At 44.4% G+C, this 22,366-nt stretch overlaps 1 protein-coding gene across 3 annotated transcripts in view; it reads left to right on the top strand.

Moving 5' to 3' along the window:
- The window catches only part of FGF12 (fibroblast growth factor 12), a 217,694-nt gene that overhangs the window by 189,128 nt on the left and 6,200 nt on the right, over nt 1-22,366 (top strand). For all 3 annotated transcript variants that reach the window (XM_064385680.1, XM_064385679.1, XM_064385678.1), the window contains one exon: nt 19,195-19,393. In XM_064385680.1, the coding sequence (XP_064241750.1) occupies nt 19,195-19,393 (199 nt within the window). The remainder of the gene's footprint in view (nt 1-19,194; nt 19,394-22,366) is intronic.

Here is a 22,366-nt window from a genome sequence, read left to right as displayed (position 1 = left end):
AGGTTTTTTGCTCTGCTGTTGAGGTTATTTGTCTCAGTTTAAAGAGCCACACAGTGAAAATATTGTTGCTGGCAGAAGATCCTGGAAGAATGAAAATCTTGCAGTGCAGCTGGGCGTTCACTGCCTGCTGAGCAGTCGTGGGACCTTTGCGCTCTGATTAGAAGCTGTGTGACTCCTTTTGTTTTCAGAAACTCTCAATTTAAATTAATCAAGCACCAGAGCACATTTGGGCTGGCAGGACACTCAGGAAATCAGCTGTGGACTGATATCTCTAGCTCTCATCTTGTTTCACTCTTACTGCCATTGCTTGGTGATTCTCAATTTGAAAAATATTGGCTTAGGAGAATTGGACTTGTCACCTGTCCAAACAGCCGATCTCTGATCCTCTGAATGTCTAAAGGTGGAAGGGAAGGGTTCATCAATAATATAAAAGCAGCATTTAAAAATACAGAGGAAAGTTTCATCAAGGGATCTTAAAGGTCAGAGGAGATCAGAAAAGTTTTAGCCATCTGTGGGTGGTGTATTTGTCTTCTTTGAAGACACAAAAAATTGCAATTAATATTGTATCTGTATTGACAGAACAGCAGGGGAATCCTGCTGCCAGGCACAACCAGTCAGTACCTGTCCTCTCCCTGTTAGAAGTGAAAGCCTTCCCAGAACAATCTCTGCTGTCTTCATCCTGCACCAAAGAGGCTGCAACTTCGCATAGGCACCATGAGACCAAGGTGAACATTCCAAATCCCATGTGGTCCCTGATGGCCCTCCCAAGATGGAGACAATGCACATGAAATTTTTTTCCATAATGTGAATAAAATATTCAGACCCTGGGAATCATTGCCCTAAATAGAGCCTGATGTGCAGGAGGAATGGCTGACATTTTAAATTCCTGGAGAGGCTGGTTCCTGGTTTCTGTGCCTCTAAGTGATGAGGAGCCAAGCACACTGCAATGAAATCTTGCAGGCAGAACAAGCTGCAGCACCACTTTTGTCCTCTCAATGAGTATATGGCTTTGGACAAAATCAAACCTAGAAAGCACAAACCATGTAACCCACTGACACCAAATTGTCTGTGCAGACAGCCTCGTTTAACAACATGCCTTTCTTCCTGAGCTATCAGAGCCCCTGTTTTGTCACAGAACCACCCTGCTGTGACATGAGGCTCTCTCTACCAGCCAAACTCCTTCCTCTGTTGTGTCTTCCAGGCCCTGCCCAGATTTTTTTCCCCCCACTATATGGCTATATCTGTTTTACTAAAGAGAGGACAGATGTCAAACAAGAATCTGAATGCATTTGCTGGACTCCTAACTGTGTTAGGGGCTTTTTCTCTCTTCCTTTCTCTCAACAGTGGTAATGTTGTTGCTGAGGCCAAGGTCTAGTCTCAGTGTGGCTGTCTTGGAAGACTGCTGTTTGGAAAAGGTAGGGATTGATGAGCAGAAGTTACTGAAATTCTCTGGTGAATTCTCTGCTCTTAAATAGGAGAGATAAACAGTAGGGAGGAGATATGTCTGCTGCCTAGAGTGTTTCAAGCACATTTTGTGTATCTGTTGTTGCATTTTTAGGCTAAACACATCATAAAGCCAGTAGCTGAGGGAGTGATTATATGACAGCAGTTTCCTACTAATAGAAAAAAATGCTTTTGCTGCTCCCTGTGTACAGTTGCTGTGGGGTCGTGTATGCAATTCCCCACGGCCAAACCAGAAGCATTATCTTTTAGCACAAGGGAGGCTTGAGGTTGGTTTGTGTTTCAGTTTCTGGTTGTCTTCTCCTTGTGAGCATGAGACTGCTCACAGTGCGCTCCCAGCTCTGATGGCAATGATGGATTGCCATCAGTGCACACTGCAAAGGAGAGCAGCCAGGCCACAGCATGTGAGCTCTGCTCTCCTCCTCTTTCCTTTTCTCCTCCTAGCAGTGACAGCTCCTTGCACTGGGGCAGTTCTGTTCAAACCCCTTCAGTCCTGGTGACACAATCGGGGGATGAATTTCTGCCTATGGCTGCTACCAACCATCACTCACTGCATGCTGCCTCTACTCCTTCCTGGGAAACAGCTTTTTCATGGAAATTAACCTGTTTGGCCAAGGTTGCTCACTGTTGCTGTTTGGATTATTTTCAAGAGTGAGTTGACAGCAACAGCAATAAACTGTCATGTGTTTGGACAGGAGCCACATCTCTGCACCACTTCCCAGCTGCTGCAAGAGTTGCATACAGGAGGTTTGGAAAAGTTGAGGGGTAGACCCAGAGGTTCTTGGCTGCAGAAGTGAGGCAGCAGGACAAGACAGGGAGAGAGGTTTGACCAATGCTGTGGTTTCATCCAGGGTAGCAGAAATCCCACGCAAGCAGCAGCTGCACATGTGTAGGCAGCAGAATATATACAAATCAGCTTAGAATATTTAAAATACAGCATATGTTCAACTCATCGAGCCTTTTTCTGCTGCACCTGTACAGTACTGGTGCACTGGGACATGCTGAGTATCTGTGCCTGCTGTGTGTGTTCCTGTTTCCCGTGGGGGAGTGACAGGAATGGATAAGCCTTAGCACAGTGTGACAAGCCCTCCCACATCCCACAGGGCAGCCAGGATGGCATCGCTGCAGGGCCACCCTGCTTGCCTGCAGGGGGATCAGGGCTGTGGAAGATCCCCAGGAGGGCTGCTGGCTCTCAAGGTGGCTTGAGAAGAGCAGAGCCTGAATGTCTGTTTCTACAGAGGCTCTTTCCCAAATTTCTGCTATTAACACAAATAATTTCGTGGTAAGGTGTGGTGATAAGGTCTGTTTATGTCCCATGAACTACAAGTGTGAGAGCAAGGGAGGGACGGGAGATGTCTGTGCCATCGCGTGGTGGGCACAAGATGCCCTGTTAGCCCAACTGGACCAGTTCACAGCTCTTAGTTCCAGTGTTGTGATGTAGGATTAGGTTGCCAGCCAGGGGGCCTTTATCTGTCGTTGCTTTGTGCCATGATTCAGGACTGCAGCAAAGAGAGGGCTGTTGATGTGCTGAAATCAGTTGCATGGAACTTGAATTTCAAGTGTGCAGTCCTTCAGGATGGCTTGCTGACTGCTGGGCTCAGGCTCTCTGTGTTGGGTTGAGATGCTGACAGAGGCCTTGGTGCTGTTATGTTCTTGCTCTGCCATGCCAGCAATGTTTCCCATGGGAGAACAGTATGTCTCTTTCTCATTATGCTTGAAAAGCCCTATTCCTATCTCATGTTTCTGTAGGTTGGAAGTTGCCAAATAGAAGTTGCTTCTTTCAGTCAATCAAAGTCAAAATGGAGGGGAGAGTGTCTAAATGTTTATAGGGCATAGTGCCTGTGACTTGTGCCAGAAGGACCCATCAGAGTAGCTGGATTTCTAGATTATCTCAGTTATCTAAAACTGTGTCTCAGAAACAAAAGCTTACTGTGGTGAAATAATACATCGGAGAATAAAGAAGGAGGAATGGGAAGAGGAAGAAAAATACTTTAAGTTATTAATTAAAGGAAATAGAGGAAGTAGGTATGATGTGGCATTGCCCATATTGTGAGACTAAAGGAGACACATTGTTTGGGGATTTTAGAGTAAAATGGCATCCTGAAAAGCATGGGAGAGAGCACATCCCTTTCCCAGTCTAGAATGCCCTAAGAAACACTCTGCGGGGTCATTCCTGAAAGGGCTGTTGTCAGATATGATGAAGATGAAATCACTGTGCTTCCCTGCTGTCCCCAGCATATTTCTCCCAGAAGTGCAGTCAGTGCAGTTGTTCTGCATGGCCTGTGAATGCCAACACATCTCCCCAGTGCTCTGTCCCTGAGAGCACACTTTCAGCTTTCAAATGGCTTCTGGAGCTGAGGGATTGCCTGATACACTTCAGGAATCCCCAGCTTCTCCCTGGTCATCAGATTTTCATCAGCTCTTGTCTTTCAGCAATTTCTGAGTATCTGGCCACAAATTTTCCTAATCCCACAGTATTCTAGTCACTGTCTACACAAATTTGACCTTTGTCCTAGCAGTGCAAAGGGGTGGGGAGCAGTTTAGTACTGGGGGAATTTATTTCATGAATTATTAATGCTGGGATGGCCCTAATCCTACTCAGTTCAAAATGAACAGTGAGAAATTGCACAATTAGAACTCCTAACTGGAAGAGGCCCTTGAAGCACTGTGGCCACCCCACCTGTCATCACTTTTTCTGGTTTCTTCACATGAAGTCAGTGCATGTCACAGCACCCCATCTCAGGGCCTTTTGAGGATCCACAGGTTAGAGGGGTTGTGCTGGTGGAGCTGTGAGCTCATCTGGCTCTGGTTTGGGTTTTGATCACTGGAGAAGCATGTGTCAGAGTGCAGCAGCAGGCATGGCAGTGTGCTTCATTGTGTTGCCTACAGGGACAGCAGCCCACTGCTTGGAGCACACGGTGTTCAGGAGTTTGCCACATTGATAAAGGGAAAGCATATCAGGCTTTGACAAGTTACACTGGAGGCTGAACATTGTCAGCTGGAGAGTACCTGCTAGCACATATACTGCATGCATAAAAAGCTATTTATCTTTGCAAAGGGAGAAGCTGCTGCTGCCCATGGGGAATTAATTTCCAGAGACCTTTTGGGGCTTTTTGATGTGCGTGTGCTCAGCACCACTGCTGAGTGAGAGAGAAAGAGAAAAGATGGGGCACAGCAACGTCGTGCCTCTGTGCCAGGGATCTTGGGCTGAGAAGGTGATGTGGAGTGGATAGTGGATTTTGGGTAGTGGGTCCTGCTCTGTCTGGCACACCAGTATCTCCCAGTTCTGTCCTGAATGCAGTAGAGGAAAGCTTTTACAGTGAAAGCTAGGATTCAGAAAATTCACATCCTGGCTGTGACACAGCCTTTTCAAGGATCTTATGCAACTGACCTGATTTCTCATAGTCCATTACCTCCTCACCACGGTGGGACTTTCTTGTTGGATCCTTGTGTGAGTGGGATAAATGGAAATACTCAGTTGCTCTGCTGGTAGGCACCATTTGTTTACCTACAGGGATAGACGTCCACCCTTGCTTGTAGCATTATGGATTTGATCCTTCTTCTGTGACCTGCCTGTGTAAATGTGAGTATGGCATGACACAGGTAACTATGATGGTCAGAATTGGTTTTGGCAGTTTCTTATCTCCTTAAAACATCACGTTTTCTTTTTCCATTTCCTCCCAAACACCTTGAAATCTCAACAATGGTGAATTCTCCATGGACTGAGACCTGACAGACACTGAGCTGGGCAGCAAAGTGCAATCCTGGAGCTGCTTTTCCAAGCTGAGCCCCTCCATCCTGTAATGTTTCACTGAAGCCTCTCCTGGCTCAGGCCCTTCTTGTCTCTTCTTGGGGATCTGCATCAGCTCCCACACCCACCTCTGAACACAGACTGCCTGCCACACTTCTGCAGTCCCACAGGAGGCTGGGTGCTTTGCCTAAGCACAGGACACCCTTGCTGGACCCAGCAGGCACAAGCTCCCCGCTGCCAAGAGCAACGATGAGCTTTCACTGCATTTTCCCTGTTGTTACACCTTTCCCCTGGTGCTATTGCTGGCCACTGCCAGACTGCCAGTTTGACAGTGGCCAGCAGTGCAGTTCTTTAGTCAGTTTTACTAAGTGTGTTTGAAAGAGGCTGCAGAGGTGTGGAGGCCTGTCACACAGCGTGCCTGTCGTGAGCATATGGCTGGCGTTGGGATGGAACCCGTGGCTCTGGCTGTGAGGCTGCAGCACAGAGGAGGGTTTCAGCTGCCCATTAAAAGCAGCTGATGGATCAATGTTGCCAGCAGACATTGTCCCCTGCATCATGACCAGTAATTAGTACATGGGGCTGTGCTGTCCTTTTACAATGATCTCTTCTTTCATCGCCCTCTTCAAAGGTGGCTTTGCATACAACACCAAGAGTGAAACCATAGCTCATTACTTGATTGCATAATTACATTCTGCTACAGTGTAATTTTGTTATGGATGTAATTAAATGGATCAAGGTCAGCAGTAGGGCTCAGGACATAAGTGTGGACTAACTTCTTTAGTGCAGAGTACCACCTTGTTGGCAACTTCAGCAGCTCAGGTCAGTGTTTTTGTGGCCCTGCTGCTTGTCCCTCTGGCCTTACAAGATGTATGTGATGCTTTACAGATGGCTTTTCCCATGGTTGTGAGGTAGCCAGCAGTGAGGTTGTGGCTGGCTGGAGGGCTGCAGGCACTTGGATCATTTGAAGACCCCCTTACCCTCTTGGCAGAGCTTTTCCACAGGAGTCCTTCGAGACCCCCGACAGCCTGTGTTCATAGGGACTTCAGGCTAGATTTTGGCTGGAAAACAGAAAGTGACAACTGTTGAAGCAGGTGGATTTCAAAACATCTTTGTAGTATTTTTTTGGATCATACAGTTTGTGGGGGAAAGAAATCAGAAGGTTGTAGATGGACCTTTGTTGAGAGCTGTTGTTTTGTAGTAAGGAGAGAAACAATTCTTCCACACACTCTGTCCTGCTGCATTGGAGCATGGATTGTGCTGCACTATGGCATCTGCCTCTTGGACATGGACATTACTTGGTGCACAGACTTTTCTCCCCATTCACAAAATCGGGGAAAGAAGGAACCAAAGGCATTAATGTGTGCCAAGACTTGTAGTAAGGAATTTCTGTTCCTTAAAAAGGTAACTGTAAGTAAATCATGCAACAAAGTTTATGGGAGTTTAGCCCGTCAGAACAACCTAGTCTATCTACTGCCTTCCAGAGCCTGATATGAATAAATAATTTAATGGCTATTAATGTGAATGCTGCTGATTTTGAGTCTCAGTTCTTACAATATTAAACCCTACAGCCAGCTCTGCCCTTAAGGAACATTCTTTCTGCAAAGGCTTTGTATCCATGCAAATGTTATCTGCACCCTCTGAAGAGGCTGCAGCTTTTGAAAATGTGTAGCGCCAGGATTATCACGCCTTGGTTTTTTATCAAATGTACGCTAACAAAAAAAACAAAAGAACAAAACCCAAGACTTTTCAATATCGAAGTTAAATTTAGAAAGCAGACTTTTTAAAGCATCCTTGTCAGTTGAAAGTTTATTTTTAATGACCAGCATAAAAAGCAAAATCTCATAACTCTCATTATTTTTCTTTTGTGCCTTAGTTGCCTCATATTTTTTACTGCCCTCTTCTAAGTAAAATGATCCCCATGGTGCTCTTACTTTCTGTGTGTTTCTCTAAGTGTAGTTGCATGTATTTGTGAATTAGCAGTTTGCTAATATGCTTTGCTTAGGTCAGTTGAGATGCAGTAGTGTGGAACTAGTAAATAAAACCCAGTGGTTTAATAAGCATTCTACCACTTGCCTGATTGAATTTTTGCCACATAGGTTTTCACCTTACAAATCCTTTCTTGTTGTGCTGTATGGTGAGGGTTGTTCATGGCTACACTGTTTGTAACAGGATGGGCCAGCATTCCTGTTGCTGACCCCGAGTGCCATGGATTGTGGGAGCAGAAGTGACTGTTCAGGTCCATTAGTATGAACAGATCGTCACAGCTTTACCAGATCATTCTGCTTGCATGAAGTCCCTGCCTTTGGCTGAGTTAAAGAGACACTTGACACAGGTTACCTTTGTGGGTTTCTCCCAGCACCAGAAGTTGTGTTTCCACAGGATTTCTCATCTTCGCCTTCATCTCTGTTGTTATGGAAGTGATCATATCAATTTTAACGCAAACATTCATGAGTCAGTACTTATTCCTAGAACAGAATATTTAGTCCAGCTTTAATGATTCTTAGAGGATCCAATTGTGCTTGTGTTGCTGTACTAATGATTCAGGATTTAGTATTGATGAAAACAGATGGAAACTAAGAAATATTGCAAATGGCAAGAAAGGACTGTTATGCCCATGAGCAAATGGTTTCTCTTTTATGGGGCTTTTTTGGTTCAGTGGGGCCTTTTTCCCTCCCCCAGTTCTGTAATAGCACAGAAGAAAACAGTAATAACATGTTTCTTCTCTAGTGATATAGTCAGAACAGCTCTGAGGTTTCCTTCCCCTTCAGCATGTTTGCTGAAATATATAAAGAAGATTTCTTTAAAATTTATCATGCTGAGGAAAATATTTTTACACCTTGGAAGAGTCCAGCTGTGAGGTGTAGTTAAACTCCAGGCTTTCTGCAAGCCAGGTACTGATTTCAGATAGGCAGGCTTAGCAACTGCTTTGTTGGTACTGTGGCCAGTGTAGCATCCAGTTTGTGGATGTTGATGGTAAGTGCTGTTAAGAAAGCTTTGTGTTACTACATCCAGTGTGGCTGAGGCATTTGAGATCATAAAGAACAATCTGAAATGTAAACTCCACATGGCAGAAAAGGACCTTGTGTACAGCCCCATCCAGGTTACAGCAGGCTGCTCACATCTCTGTTTTCCAGAGGCATACAGGGCCCTCAGCCCGTTTTAGGACCACTGACATTTCACATCATCACATGCCTACTTTATTATACCCCACTGCAGTAAGCCAACTATCCCAGCTATCTCTGGGATTAGTGCTTTAGTTAGACCAGGACTGCACTTTTGGAAAAATCCCTCTAGTCATCTTCACATGCAGCTCTTCAGTTTGCACTGCAGAGTGGTTCAGGCTGTGCTTCACTTCTAGGTGAAGCTAAGCTAAACTAGCTTCACTTTTAGGTGAAACTAAACTGAAAGGTTCTCTTTGGGAGTGCCCCTAAAATACTAGATAGTCAGACCATGGGACCAGGTGGCAGCTAGACCAGACTGAACTCATGCTGAAATGTCTACAGCATCCAGCCCTTGGCACCAACAGTTTCACTCTGTGCATTTGGTCCTGCAGGGTAAATACAGTCTGTGTAAAACATAATCAAATGCCTTCAGATCTAATTGTAAACCCTGGATCTCACTGAGCCTGTATGCTGCAATAAGTAGCTACAAAGAAAAAGCAGTAATTTTTAACTCTGGATTGCTCTGTTGATTTTGGGTCATATAATTTAAAGACATTTGCACGGTCTTCTGTATACTAGTCCCACAATAAAATGGTCTCCTGCTTTACTGTGCATTGTGCCAAATAGAGTTAGTGTGTTATATTACTCTCTCTAGAGTGACTATATTATCTTAGTTTGGAAGTTGAAGTCATTAGTTGGCTTCTGAACAGGATCAGATGCCAAAGCTAATCTGTGTTCTCTAGCAAAGTGTGCAACAGAGTGAAAAATTTCACTACAGCCACTGCTGCAAAATCCCTTATGATATACTTCCATCTGTCTGATTCCTGGGAAGCAGAGCCTCAGCTATGATGGGTCAGCTGGCTGCATACACTGGAACAGTCAGATCTGAGCTGTGCCATAGTGTGGGTCCACTCAAAATGTTTGTGCATTGTCCGTGGGTTATTTCACATCAAAAGGAAACTAACAGAAGAAGAACAAGTCAGGTTGTCAGCACATACATACCATGGAAATCCATTCAAGGTACTAATAAGCCCAGTATTGTCTGTGAAGTTGTTTTGGGCTGTGAGGTTCGTGAGCTCATTCAAGCTGTGCGTAGATACTGTGGTCAATATGTAGATGGAAATTCTGTCACAGCAGAGTTGGTTGATTTTCTTAATTCTCAGGAAACCAGTGAATAAATGTCTAAAAGCTGCAGAAATGTGCCTCCACACCCTCCACAGTCTTCCTTTATAGCACCTACCTACCTACCTACCTACCTGCCTACCTGCCTACCTACCTACCTACCTACCTTCACTGGGGTTTGAGATGATGAGCAGAGGGGTGTGAAGTGTCACCTAAGTGTCACCCTAGCAGATATTAAGGGAGCACCATGGACCTTTTTTGCTGGCTTTGTGAGCAGAAATATTGCTGGAGCCCAGGCTTGGATGTCAGAGGGTTCCCTTTGGTTCTCCCAATGGGCAGCAGAGCTGGCCTCCTCCCAAGAATATTCTGTGAACCTTTCCTTCTCACTGTGTAGGCGCTGCAGCAGTGGGTACAGGGAGTGGGAAAAGCCACATAAATTGTCACACTTCATAACATTTCATCTTGGTTGTAAGAACCTGCTGGTCCAACAGCAGCTCACCCCAGCCTCAGTTGATGCTTTAGACCACAGGACTTTCTGTTAATTGCCCAGTTGTAGCCAATCTGTCAGTAAGCTGTCAAAATATTAATGATCTAGCACCACTCATTTTCAAAATGGATGTTTCAACAGCAAAGAAATTGAATTTCCAGCCCTGGTCATGACAAGTCTGAAACTGGTTTAATGCAGGAGAGATCTTTCCAGCATTAAGAAAGATAGAGTGTGTTTCCAGCGAGTCTCACAGTTTGGATTTAAGAGTCAAAGCAGAGAGGCTATCTCAGCACATCAGCATCTCAGCGCTGTAATAGGCCTGGTGAGCTCCTTGGCAAGTCCTCTTATCTTCTGCCCACATGACGATGAATTACACAGAAAAAATGAGCTACACAGAAAATTGGGTTGAGGCCATTTTCTTCCCTCAGACCTACACTCTGTACCATTGGGTGAGAACAGAGCAGTTTTGTCTGTGTGTTAAAAAACATAAAACACTTCTAAGACTATTCTTTACAAGGGCTGGGGCTCATTCTCAGCCCTTTTCTTGCTGACATTGTTAGAATTGCATTATTTCATTTATGTCAGAAAGAGAGGGTGTTTGCTTAAGAAACTGAACTAGAACTTGGTTGAAATTTGTTTCTCTGCTCACTGACACCTCCTGTTTGCAGACCACGTAGCCAGCCGTCTGATCTTTCAGTGCTCAGGACCTCAGCACAAAAATGTAGGAATGATGAGGTCTACCCTGTCCTCCTGTCATTGTGAGGGCATTGTATTGAATGCCTGAGGCATTTATACTCTGTTGTGAACCCTTGAGGATGATTTTCATATCAACAATAGCATGATAAACGCAATATTGACTGCTTATTTTCCACTAAAAGGTTTCCTTTTACTATCAGAAGAAAATAATCTAATGTGTATAAATGCATAACCATTACTTTAGTTTATCCATTGTAATTATTATCAACAATAATAAAAATAGCAGGATCGCAAACATAACCAAAGGCAACAAATCAATTTATTCTGCCCTGGGCTCAGACTCAGATGGATGCCAAGAAACAGAGATCATAGGTTCAGAGCATCCCATCTGGCTATGTTTCTAGGGTTCTTACATTATTATTTTTCTTTATAGTTATTTCAGGCTTTAGCAGATGAGGCAGTACGATGCTAATTTAGGAAATCTGTTCTTCTTGTATGCAACTAACATATCTTCATCTAGTGCCATCTTGTCTCATGATCATTATGTCTGAAAGCAAAAATGTATTTCTGGATGGTGTTTTGGAGTAAGCAGAGTTGATAACATTGTTAGCAATTTCAGACACTTTGTCAGGAAAACAGAATGTAGAGAAGACAATAGATGAGTTGGGATTCCCCGGTTAGAAATTATCCTGGGGTGTCACCAGATCCCCAGGCTGCCAGGAATGCAGTACCAGGGACAATGGCATTAGCAAGCACCCCTTTCATGGGAAGCAGTTGCTTTCCTGGAGGAGCAGTGCTGCTCTGAATGGCCAAGTGCCACACGAGTGAGCTGTGCTGTGATCACTGCTCCAGCTCATAGCAGTCCAAACTTTCAGAGGCTTTAAAATTCCAGCCTGAAATAAGATCCAAAATAAAGAACCAAATCAATCAAGTAAATTCTAAATATATCTTATATTAAAAAAAAAAAGGATGAAAATTTACTCTGTCCAACCATGAATTTGGATTTGGGGTCCATCATTTAGAAAAAGTGAACAAAGTGCAAAATATGTGCCTTTCTCAGTGTGCCACATGGGTGAGCAGCTCGATGTGCTGGCTTCTGCAGGTCACAGTGCCCACGGAGCTGTGCAGGCACTGGCACCCAGAGCTGACTGACAGAGCCTGTTCTCTCATCCAGTCCCCCTGGGCTCTCCAGGGAGGTATGGAAGTGAGCAGCCTGGCTGGAGGAGCCATCCCCAGTTATGTTCTTGTCAGCAGTCATTAAGCTGAAAGCTGTGTTCCTGTGAGGATTGTGTGAGCAGCTCACCAAAGGCCAGTGCAGTGAATTTGGGCACTTTATGAAGTATTTGGTGAAAATGTGCCTGCACAATGGGCAGGCCAGGAGCTGAAAGCAAAAGAGCCCAATGCTGAGCTGTGGTGAGATGGACAGGTCTGGATTAGGATCCAAAAACTCATTTGCTTTGTAGCCAAAGGGAGACTGTGGCTTCTGTGGATCTGTGTGTGCTCACTGTGGTCAAGGTAACTGATTTATCTGGGGTGAAACAGAGCTCAGTGTCTGGCAGAATTTACCATGAATTTGGTCAATACTCTGCTGCTGTGTGCTCTGCTCTGGGGGCAGATGTCCTTGCTGCTGCAGGACACCTTGGGCATGTCCATGCTGCAATCACACCTTTGTCTCCAGCATTCCTCAGTGGTGGTGACGTGAATAATTTAATCAGTCCTTGAACATTAAAAGGTGCTTGAGGACAACCTTTGTCCGCGTATAAAGACCAGCAGCCTAATTACAGAGGCTTGTCCAGCACTTGGGGTTTTTTTGCCTGTCTAAGAATATTGGATCAGCTCACATGACTTAACAGATCTGCACTCCACTTCTTGTGTGGGTGTTTTAAAGGGAAGCCAGCTGAACAATTATTTACCTTGAGCACAGAGAGTTCCCACAAAAGTGAGGGCAGATAGCCCTCTAGTTAAATTTTCAGAGGCAGTAAGTTAGGTGACTTGCTAATGCTGCTTCCCAGCTCCCAGAGCTGGAGAACAGACCTGCATGGATGATGATTTATTTGAAAATGTGTTCCCTCCAGCCCACAGATGGTCCAGGCGGAGTCAGAATGCTTTCAGATACCATATTGCCTCACTGTACACTCCCATGTAGCAGCTTGTTATTTTAAAATGTATCTGCTCTCTCCTACTTCTAAAAGGCCACCAAGAAGACTTGTCACCAATCTCTTATGGAGCTAGAAGGGGGAGGAAGAGTGGAGTGTGAAGAGTAGAATATCACCTGCCATCTGGACAAAGATGTGATGAGATGTAAAGTTTGGATGCACATTTGCGGTTCTTGATCACATGCCAAGAGAGAGCTCAGCCACAATTATTTTAAAGCATTTCCAGACAGATGCAGCCCTGGGTCAGGGGAGAAGCTACACTGAGGCAGGTGGGCACTGAACTGCAGTGGACTCCGTGCAAGGCATGTCTGCCTGTGGCAGTGCTGCTGGGGTCTGCTCAGGGTTTACCCTGCCAATGGAATCTCTGTGGTTAAAGACCTGTCCTGGCAGTAAGAGTGTGCCAGGATCAAGTGCTGTCGTATGAGGTTTTGTGGTCACAAATTCCCAGATATTCAAAAACAGTGTCTCTGAGCTTTCAGGGGTTTAAATGGGAGTTGGGCATTTGCATTTCATTTGGAAGCCCAAATGTCTTCAAGAATCCGGTGTCTTGCACATCCATATTGATTTCAATGCTGAATTTCTCAGTGCTGTTAGCATCAGAGGAGTGTTGATGAAACCCTGCCTTAACTGAGGTCGGTGAGGAATGTAGAATGGGCTTTACTGGGTAAAGAGCACCATAAAACAGATGCTCTTCTGTAGTGCCATCCTCTTCCCCAGAATGGAACAGTGCTTGCACAGACAAGTGAACACAATCCAATCATTCCATGCTCTGCCTCCACAGCAGCAGTGAAGTGCCACTGCTGATAGCTGTGCTGATATTTATGATTTCTATTTAATATGTTTTAAATGAGTTGATGACCTCTTAAGTATTAACACTAACATCAGTAAGTATCCTGAGCCAGATTCTCTGGGAGGGAAGCCTTGCCATGCCATAGACTATGGTGCAGTTTAGTGCTTTTATCCCATCTGAAGATCTGGCTCAGTAATTGTGCAGAATGTAAAAGAGAAACCCATAAGTGCTGTAAACAAAGGAAAACTGTTACTCTGGGAGAGTGTTAGTTAGATATTTCAACACTCATAATTAACATCCCTTTCCTAAACTGTGGCACAAACTACTTGCAGAATGGGTTTTTTCTTTTATTGCTGCTAGTTTCAGTGACTAAATTTATTAAGTCATTAGGTTTGCTTGTGGATGTGTGTATTTGCTGTTCTCCTTTGGGTTATAATAAAAGATCTTAAAAAAAAAATCTTTATTTATCTGGCAATTTTGGGAATGTTTGTAGGGAGATGGTAAGTAGTATGAACAAAGCTGCCCAAAGCTGGGGGGATGCTGCGTGAGCAGCTGGGTTTGAATACAACAGCAGCCTGTGACAGTTTCCTGCTGCCTTTCCCTGAGCATTGCATATGGAAACCTGTCACTATTTCTGCCATGATCTGGGGACACCAGGGGCTTCTGGGGAGCAGATTGCTGGCTCTTGTGCTCAGAACCCAGATGCACCATGCTGTTGCTTACTGGGGACCCTTCATTTTGCACCTCCTGGCTGAGGATGCTCCGTGGCAGGCATGCTCCCAGGCTGGTATGGCAGGGGCTGGCAGTGTTTTCTTGGGCAGCACCAGGGCTGTCCACTGCCCTGGCAGCTCTGTGTTTGCACCAGGGCTACAGCACTGTTGGGCTGGCATTTTTTGAAGAAGCTGAGATCTCTGAGGCTGTCAGTGCATTGCTGAATGCAGCTTTGTGCCCACTGTGCCCACAGTGCAGTGCCTCTGCACTGATGTCTGTGGAACTTCTACAGCTTTACAGAAATGCAAAGAAGGGTTCAGTCAAACTTACGGTGTTCAAAGAGTTTGGGTTAGATCTACCCATCCAGGTCAGGTGAAAGCTGAGGTGGATTAGAAAAAAAATCCCCTCTCACCAACCACTACCAGTCTGTGCAGTGGTGAGGGACAGATGGGCCCAGACATTTCCAACATCTCCCAGAAGAACCAGACTAGCTCAAGTGATGCAGAGATTGGCTTGTGCCTGGAAGTTGCATCCATATTTCCATCTACAGATGGCAGGAGACACTACTGGGATCAAGGATAAATAAAACATCTTGGTTTTCTAAACCAGAAATAACTTCTGGGGGAATCCATGGTACCTTAGCCCCTCCCTGAGCAGGTCTGACACTGAATCCCCCCGCAATGGCAGATGCATCCATTTAGCTCCTTTTGGTTCCAGGTGCCATTGAATGTGATCTCCCTTTTAATCTGATGATAGCTGCTGTGTTGGGGTTTTTTTTTAGACTGTGAAATTTCCAGTAAAACTACAGTTAGCACAAACCAGACCTATGTTTGTTTTTTCAAAGCAAATCTAATTACTCTTCTTAATACAATTGCTTTTTGTTGAAGGGACTAGATTGAGATGCAAAATACAAGTTGCAAGCAGATGCTAATCACTTTGCATGCAAATTGCTAATGTTTTTTTTTGCAAATATTTCATACAAGTTTTTAATTTAATAATTTTTAAAAGAACTGCTTTTCCAAGCCACTTTCAGTAATATCTGTAGACACTTAACAAAATACCTCAGGCTCTAAATCTCCAACTGGTAAACAAATAAATGTATTTACTTTATATGCAAAAAATAGTTCAGTCAAAGACATATTTCACATTCAATTAAATTGAGGGAATCTTTTTTTCTACAAATCACAAGCATACTCTTTAATGGGAGGGACTGATGGGCTTTCTGAATGAGCTGAGTTCATGACAGTCCTGACAGGGGACCTCTGTGGACTTTGTGCAGAAAATGGAGTCACTGTTTATTTCTTTGTTTAAAGACTGAAAATGACTGGTGATTAAAAGATAGAAGCCATCTGTCCTCTCACTGTCTTATACCTGGTCATGCTATTTCAATCAAGGAGAGCATTGGAAAAATAATTGAGTGGGACTTGTTATAACCCTGTTTCCAAGGTCCTGCAGCAAGTGAGGAAGAGAAGTGCTGCTCATGACCCCAGGGCTTTACCATGGCATTGCCACTGGGGCAGGATGTCCTTATGTCCTGTCAGAAGCACGTGGGGGGCACAGCCTGAGGATCCCTTTGTTGTGTTTATCCACTCTTTATCTGAGAAGAAGAGAAACTGCTGGACTCCAGGTCTACCCATCTAGCTTTTATCTTATAAACAAAACCAAACAAATTTAAAAACCCTAAATCATGCATGGCCCAGAGGTCTGGTGAATAGATCAGCGATTTTTAAAAAATACCTTTTGTTATCTCAGATTTCCTTCTGCGCAGCAGTGGCTGCTACAAACTGCTTTGTTATTGTGCAGTCTGTTGTGCTCACCTGCACTTCTGTCTTTCTTTCCAGCTCATCAAAGCCTAAGACAACTGAAACAGTAGTTCCCACCTGATTCATCATAATTGCACAATTAATTTTGACAGTGAAGCTTGTAGAGAGGTTCTGCCATTAATATCCCAATAGTCTTTTGTTATTGGTAGCCCCAGAGCTGGCAGCAAAAGACACGTGATGAAACTAAATGATGCAGTGTACCTGAAGGCTGGCCATGGGGCACCAAGAAGACAGCAGTGAAGAAAAACATAAGGGTTTGCATGTTAATGAGATTTAGAGGACACTCTAAAAATCCTCAGGTAGTTCTTGGGAGAGTGGCCTGAGTCCTGCTCCTCTGCCCTGTCTCCTCTCCAGTCATCTAGTTCTTTCTTCATCCTCTTGCTCTTTGTGTCAAGTCCATGGTAGTGCCCACAGAGATTTCTGCTGCTCAGACCTGTGAGGACCCTGGGACATGTCAGTTTGGTGACAGAATGAGCAGTGTCCCATGGGTGTCTGTCTCCACATGGCACAGTTGTTGCGGTGAGATGATGTACATAAGAAAGGCAATAGTGGATAAACCCAGTATTATTTAACTAGAACTTAGCTGTCAAATCTGTGGATTTTTAGGCTGCTGAATGGACAGAGCTGGGGTGTTTCATAGTAGTGTTGCCATGGTTCAGATCCTGACGTGCTGTTTCTACTGAATTCTGGGAGATGAGGAATCAACCAGCCAACTCACAAAACAAATGGGATGCTTTTGTTTGCTTGTGGGAGAGCGTACACATTTAAAGGAAATCAATAGATTTTTCTTTATTTTCTCAAAATCTTCATTACTTTGATGTCTTTACATGCATTTGCTTTAAAATAATATAAGAATTTTGTGAGTTTATTGGTACAAGTGGGTATACAATACAGCATCTGCTTTTATGAACTACTGCTGCATATCATAAAATATTACACTGCAGTAATTTTAAAATAGATATTGAGCTGAAAACTTAACTTGCAATCACTTCTAATTAAAATATCTTTTTTTTTCCTTTGTGAAACTACATTTTCAAAATGCATTAGCTTTTATATTTCTTCTTCATTGAAAATAGTCTTAATTCCATGTTTTAAATCAAGTTAGGAGCTATCTTTACCAGCCTGCCAACTTTTTAGTCCCCCCTAAAGGGAATTTTCATGATCAACTTTTATGAATGGGGTAATGAAGGCATGGGAAGGGGGATTGAGTTGTCCAGTTTGGTTTGAGAGCTGCTGCCTGGCTGGGCCTGGTGCCAGGGAGTGCCCCCGAGCCAGCAGTTCAGAGGCAGCTCCTGCAAACCCAGCTCCCAGGTGAGCTGTGCCTTCCCAGGCAAGCCAAAGCCTGGAGATAAGGGGCAGACTAAGGAACACTTAAACAATGTTCTTTTGGGAAGCTACTTCAAACACCATTTTATAGCGCTCTAAGTCATCTAGATCTCTCTTAACTTGTTTCACTCTCTTTTAAAAATATTTATTTCTTGGGCACAAAGGACTCCCTCAGATAAGGCAAAATGGCCCATTTTGCTGATGGTATTTTTACCTGTGTGGTGCTTGTGATTGATGCAAAACTCACATGTGCAGCACAGCTCTGTGCTTTCTGCTGTGCTTTATCTTCTGTAGCTTCAAGCCTGCCGGTCTCTGCAGGTCTGTTGCACACTGGATTTATTGTCACACCAGCAACACTTTATATAACCCCCAGATCACTTGGGAACACGTTCCTGAATGTTGCTGAATGTTCAGAATGTTTGCTCTTAAACAGGGTCTGCAGTAAACACGTGGCATTACTCCAGATGCTTTGCTCAATGTTGGTCATGGGTTTTGCATTGGCAAGGCTGGAGAAGCTCCCAAAGACTTGGGAGTGGCTAAGGTTTGGGAGGGAGCATCACTTGCCTGTAAGAGGCATCTGCCTTCACTCCCAGGCCTCAGAAATGCCTTGTCTGGGACCTGTAAGAAGAGATTTATTTTTTTTTTGCTGAAACAGTTCTGATTCAGGAAATCATTTTTCATTGTGGCTTGAACTTTTTTTGCAAGAATAGTTTTTAGAAAATTAGTAGGAGAATTTGTCTGGCTAGGATAGGTTTTCTGCTCAATCTCAAAGTCTGGGAACAAAACCCAACTCACTAACAGCCACATATGACCCACTGAAGTTTGGGGAGCCCACTGTTACAGAATACTCTGGCCAGCCAGATCTTTTAAAAGAGGCTTAATGTTCCTCTGTTCTGAAAATCTTGAATACTGGGACATAGCCATTACTAGTCCATAGCTGGGTATAGTTTTGTCCTAGAGACTTCATGCAAAGCCAGGGAAAGTGGCAATGGCACAGCCACTCCCACAGCCATCACAGGCTGAGGGGATGTCCTGGACAGATCCATATGTGTTCTGCTCCAGGGCATGGTGTGGAAATGCTTCTCCATACCTGCAGAAATACTTATGCCAGAAATCTTGAAAATTACTTCTTTCTCTTTATTGAAAGATTTCCAGGCTTTGTGCCAGCATTTCCTCACAACGGTTTTGAAATTAAATGGTTTACTTGCTTTTGTACTTTCATTTCTTTGAATCCTCTTAAATGGTTCAATAAACTGCCTTTTGCCTCTAAGAATTTGAAGAAACCTCAGTATCTTAGACAAAAAGCATTGTACATCTGCCTATCACAAGGAAGGTATGAGCAAAGCCAGGGGAAGGCATCAGGAACAGCAAGGCTGTCTCTGCTTCTCAGCTATTTTTCTTTCTTTTTCTTAGTATTAAAGTCTAAATCCTGGCAAATTTCTGACTTTTCCTGCACATTTTTCATGCCTGTTCACTGTAGGCTGTTTTGCAAACCACAGCTGTGCCAGGGAAGGACAGCCTTGCCGTTCAGCTGGGAGTTGTCTGGATGGGTGTTATTGCTGGGATCTGGCATTGCTGGTGCCTGTTGTTTTCTGTTGCTAACTGCAATGCGTGACCATTGTGTATCACTTAATGATGCCTAATTGAGAAGATCAGTGATTATTAATTCTTCCATTGCTTTTTCTTCTTCTTCTCTCTCTCTTACTGCAGGATGTTTTCACACCAGAGTGCAAATTTAAAGAATCTGTCTTTGAAAACTACTACGTTATTTATTCTTCCACGCTGTACCGGCAGCAAGAATCCGGACGAGCGTGGTTCCTGGGACTCAATAAAGAAGGTCAAATTATGAAGGGAAACCGAGTGAAAAAAACCAAACCCTCATCACATTTTGTACCCAAACCCATTGAAGGTATGGAATCTGCCCACTTTCTCCCTCAGTGGGGTTTGGGTAGGGGGAGGTAACAGCTTCAGAGTTGGGGTTTCCTGGGTGGGGATGTTGGGCTTCAAGACCAGAAAGCAAGAAGAAATGTTTGTAGCACTTCAGGTAAGTGCTGGGCTGCACTGTTAGCATTTCTACTTTCCTTCTAGCCTCAAAAGGGATTCTTAGCTTTGGGGTGCTAAAGGATGAATTTAAAAGCCCAGCAACACAAGAAATTACTGGTAAGGAAAAGCAGCCAGCAGTTCCAAAGGAATGTGATGCAGCAGTGATCATAATGCTGTCTTCTCAGAGGATTTTGCCAGTGTATTTCAGTAGATTTACAGTCCCATGTATAGTCAGTAGAGATGATTTATCTCACCTGATTTTAGACTTTGGCACTCCGTTCATAGTAACAGAAGAAAAATGGGTCCTACCAGCACAGCTGTGGATGTTCTTTTTATGTCTACCCTGAGATTAAATCTATTTTTCCTCATATGTAAAGGCATCCTAGTTAGTCACTGGGGGGTAGAGTTGTTGTCCAAAGTTAGATGGGATGCTGTCATGCCATATGTCTTCATCACAGTGTGAGGCTTCAGTGAAAGTCATGGAGCTGAAGTTCTGTCCTCCTGCAGATGCCTGTACACTCTGAAGTTGCCTCAGGCTCCTGCCAGGACATTTTGCTTTTTGTAGGCTGGCCCCTAATAAGGAGAGATAGTGTGGTAAGCCTAGAACTTAACAGGTACTAACTTGATTCTGGAAGCAGCACAACTTATCTCTTGCTTGGGAAAAGCACTACTTTTCGATCCCCAAACCAGGTACGTCTTTGTGACCCTATTTTTGTCCTGCCATTTGTCTCCAGGGGCACAGTAGCCTGGAGCTGGCCTTGGCTGTACAGCTCTGTGCTCCCTCTCACTAGTCCATGTTGGCTGTGGGAGAAGGTTTGAACTGATGCTCCCCTAACAGGTACCACTCACAAGTGGTGGAGGCCACAGCTCACTCCACACTGCAGTGGCCTTTTTAAAAACTTCCCAGCTCAGGGATGGGAAGTTGGGAGTGTAAGGAAAAGGCCATCTGAAGCAAAGCATTAGAGAAATTCAGTGCAGCATTCCCAGAGTATCTGTGGGCTTTGCACAGGAAATGGAAATGTTGAAAGAGCAGAGAATGGCCTGGAGCTGCTTGTCCTGTGCTTGTTTTCAACAGCTTCTCTGCAGCCAGGAGCCCTTTGTTGTTTATCTGAGGAATTAGTGGGATTGGTACCCTAAGCCCTCGACTGTTGCTAAGGAACAGGGCCTGCTTCACGCATGGGGTTGGTCACCAGCTTCTCTCTTGCCTTGACCTCGAGGAGAGTCTTTTACAAGCACCATCTTTCACAGCTGGGTTTTCACCACCTCCTGGTATTTCTTCGCTGCCTGGCTGGGCGTTGGCACTGATCAGTGGGATCCTTTGAATCCAGGCTTCTTTTTTAATCTAGCATGCATGGTATCTGCTGAACAGCTCAATAGTTTCCTTCTGCATTCATTAAACTAGGCCATTCCTGTGGCTCTCCTCGTGGAAAGCCTTGCCTTAACAGAGCTGCCTGACCCACAGCAGAGCTCTCTTTTCAGCAAATGCCGCTCTGGCTTTCATTTTGAATAACCCAGCCCAGCCTGAGAGCTTCCCTTTCCCGCAGTTGCATCCTCCCACACTTGCCTCAATCACAGCTGTCACATAACCTCCCGAGCAGTGAGCGCTTTGGAAGTTGGCAGCCAAATTAAGGGCTCCTCCACTTTCCCTCCTCCACATGCTTTGCAGTCAGGCTTTGTGAGCGCTGCTGCATCAAAGAGCTGGCAGTCTCCCAAGCCAAGGCACGTGTCAGCTTCCCAAAGCATTCAGCTGTCTGGGACTGTGACTCCAGACGGAGGACTCTGTTCCCAAGCCTAAAATTCATTGTAGGTAGCAGAGGCTTGTGGGGAGGGTTGGAGTAAAACGCGCTCATCTCCACGTGACTTCTCTGCACCGCATCCATCAAAGTCCCCAGGAGCAGAGCTTGCAAGCAGAGATGTTACAGGAAAGGGGCAATTCCTACCCTGTTTTAACAGCTTCTTTCTCTTTGTTATGACTCCAAGGAAATACTCAAAGCACTCTCCTGCTGTATTTGCATGTCGGTTCTGCAGAATGCTGTGGCTTGCCCCAGTGTGTGGGCTTTGCTGCTTATTCAGGACACAGCTTCCATCCACAGTCACACCCCCAGGTTTCCTGTTGCTGGATACCACCACCAGCATTAGCCCTGTCCCGTGATGGCTGACACAGGACTGTGTGCAAGGAGGAATCTGCTCCCCCTGGGAAAGAGAAGTGCCACATCCATTGCTAGGAATCACTTCATCTACCACTCAATAGCAGTTATATCTCAGATGAAACTTCCCCATTGTTTCTGATATGCAGATAAATTATGCAGCAGTTTAGTGAAGAAAGAGTTCACAGGTAAGGGAAACAGGAAAAATCCCAGATTGCTCCCTAAGCTCTTTTGATTCCCATTGCTTCATCCTGCTCTCTGAATTCGGAAGTCTCCTTGAAATTGCAAATGGACAGTAAACTTGTACATAAATAAGAAATATCTTCACAGATAATTTCCAAATACTCAAGGGAGCACATATGCATATATAGACAGTGGTATCTATGTATGGATGTGTGTTATCTAAGGCTTTTAGCAGCTACAGCTTTGTGCTGTGCTAAACACTCAGAGTGTTTTGACTCACGTAGATTGGCAGCATGCTGGAGGTATTTTGTACGAAATTCAATAGATACCAACTGCAAAAGTTTTGGGTTTTGGTTGGTAGGAGTTTTTTTTAGTTTAGTGTAGGTAGGTTTTGTTTGTTTTTGGAAATAAGATTAAGCTTAATCAATATGAAAGCACAAAAAACTTACTAAGTAATAACAGGGGAGACGTTAAGTTCTTCTCCCATCTGTGCACAGGCAAAGCCAAGG

Source organism: Passer domesticus, chromosome 11 (genome assembly GCF_036417665.1).
Source record: "Passer domesticus isolate bPasDom1 chromosome 11, bPasDom1.hap1, whole genome shotgun sequence".
NCBI classification, from domain to species: Eukaryota; Metazoa; Chordata; class Aves; order Passeriformes; family Passeridae; genus Passer; species Passer domesticus.
The sequence above is the reverse complement of the archived record's forward strand: the minus strand, read 5'-3'. Positions and strand labels throughout refer to the sequence as shown.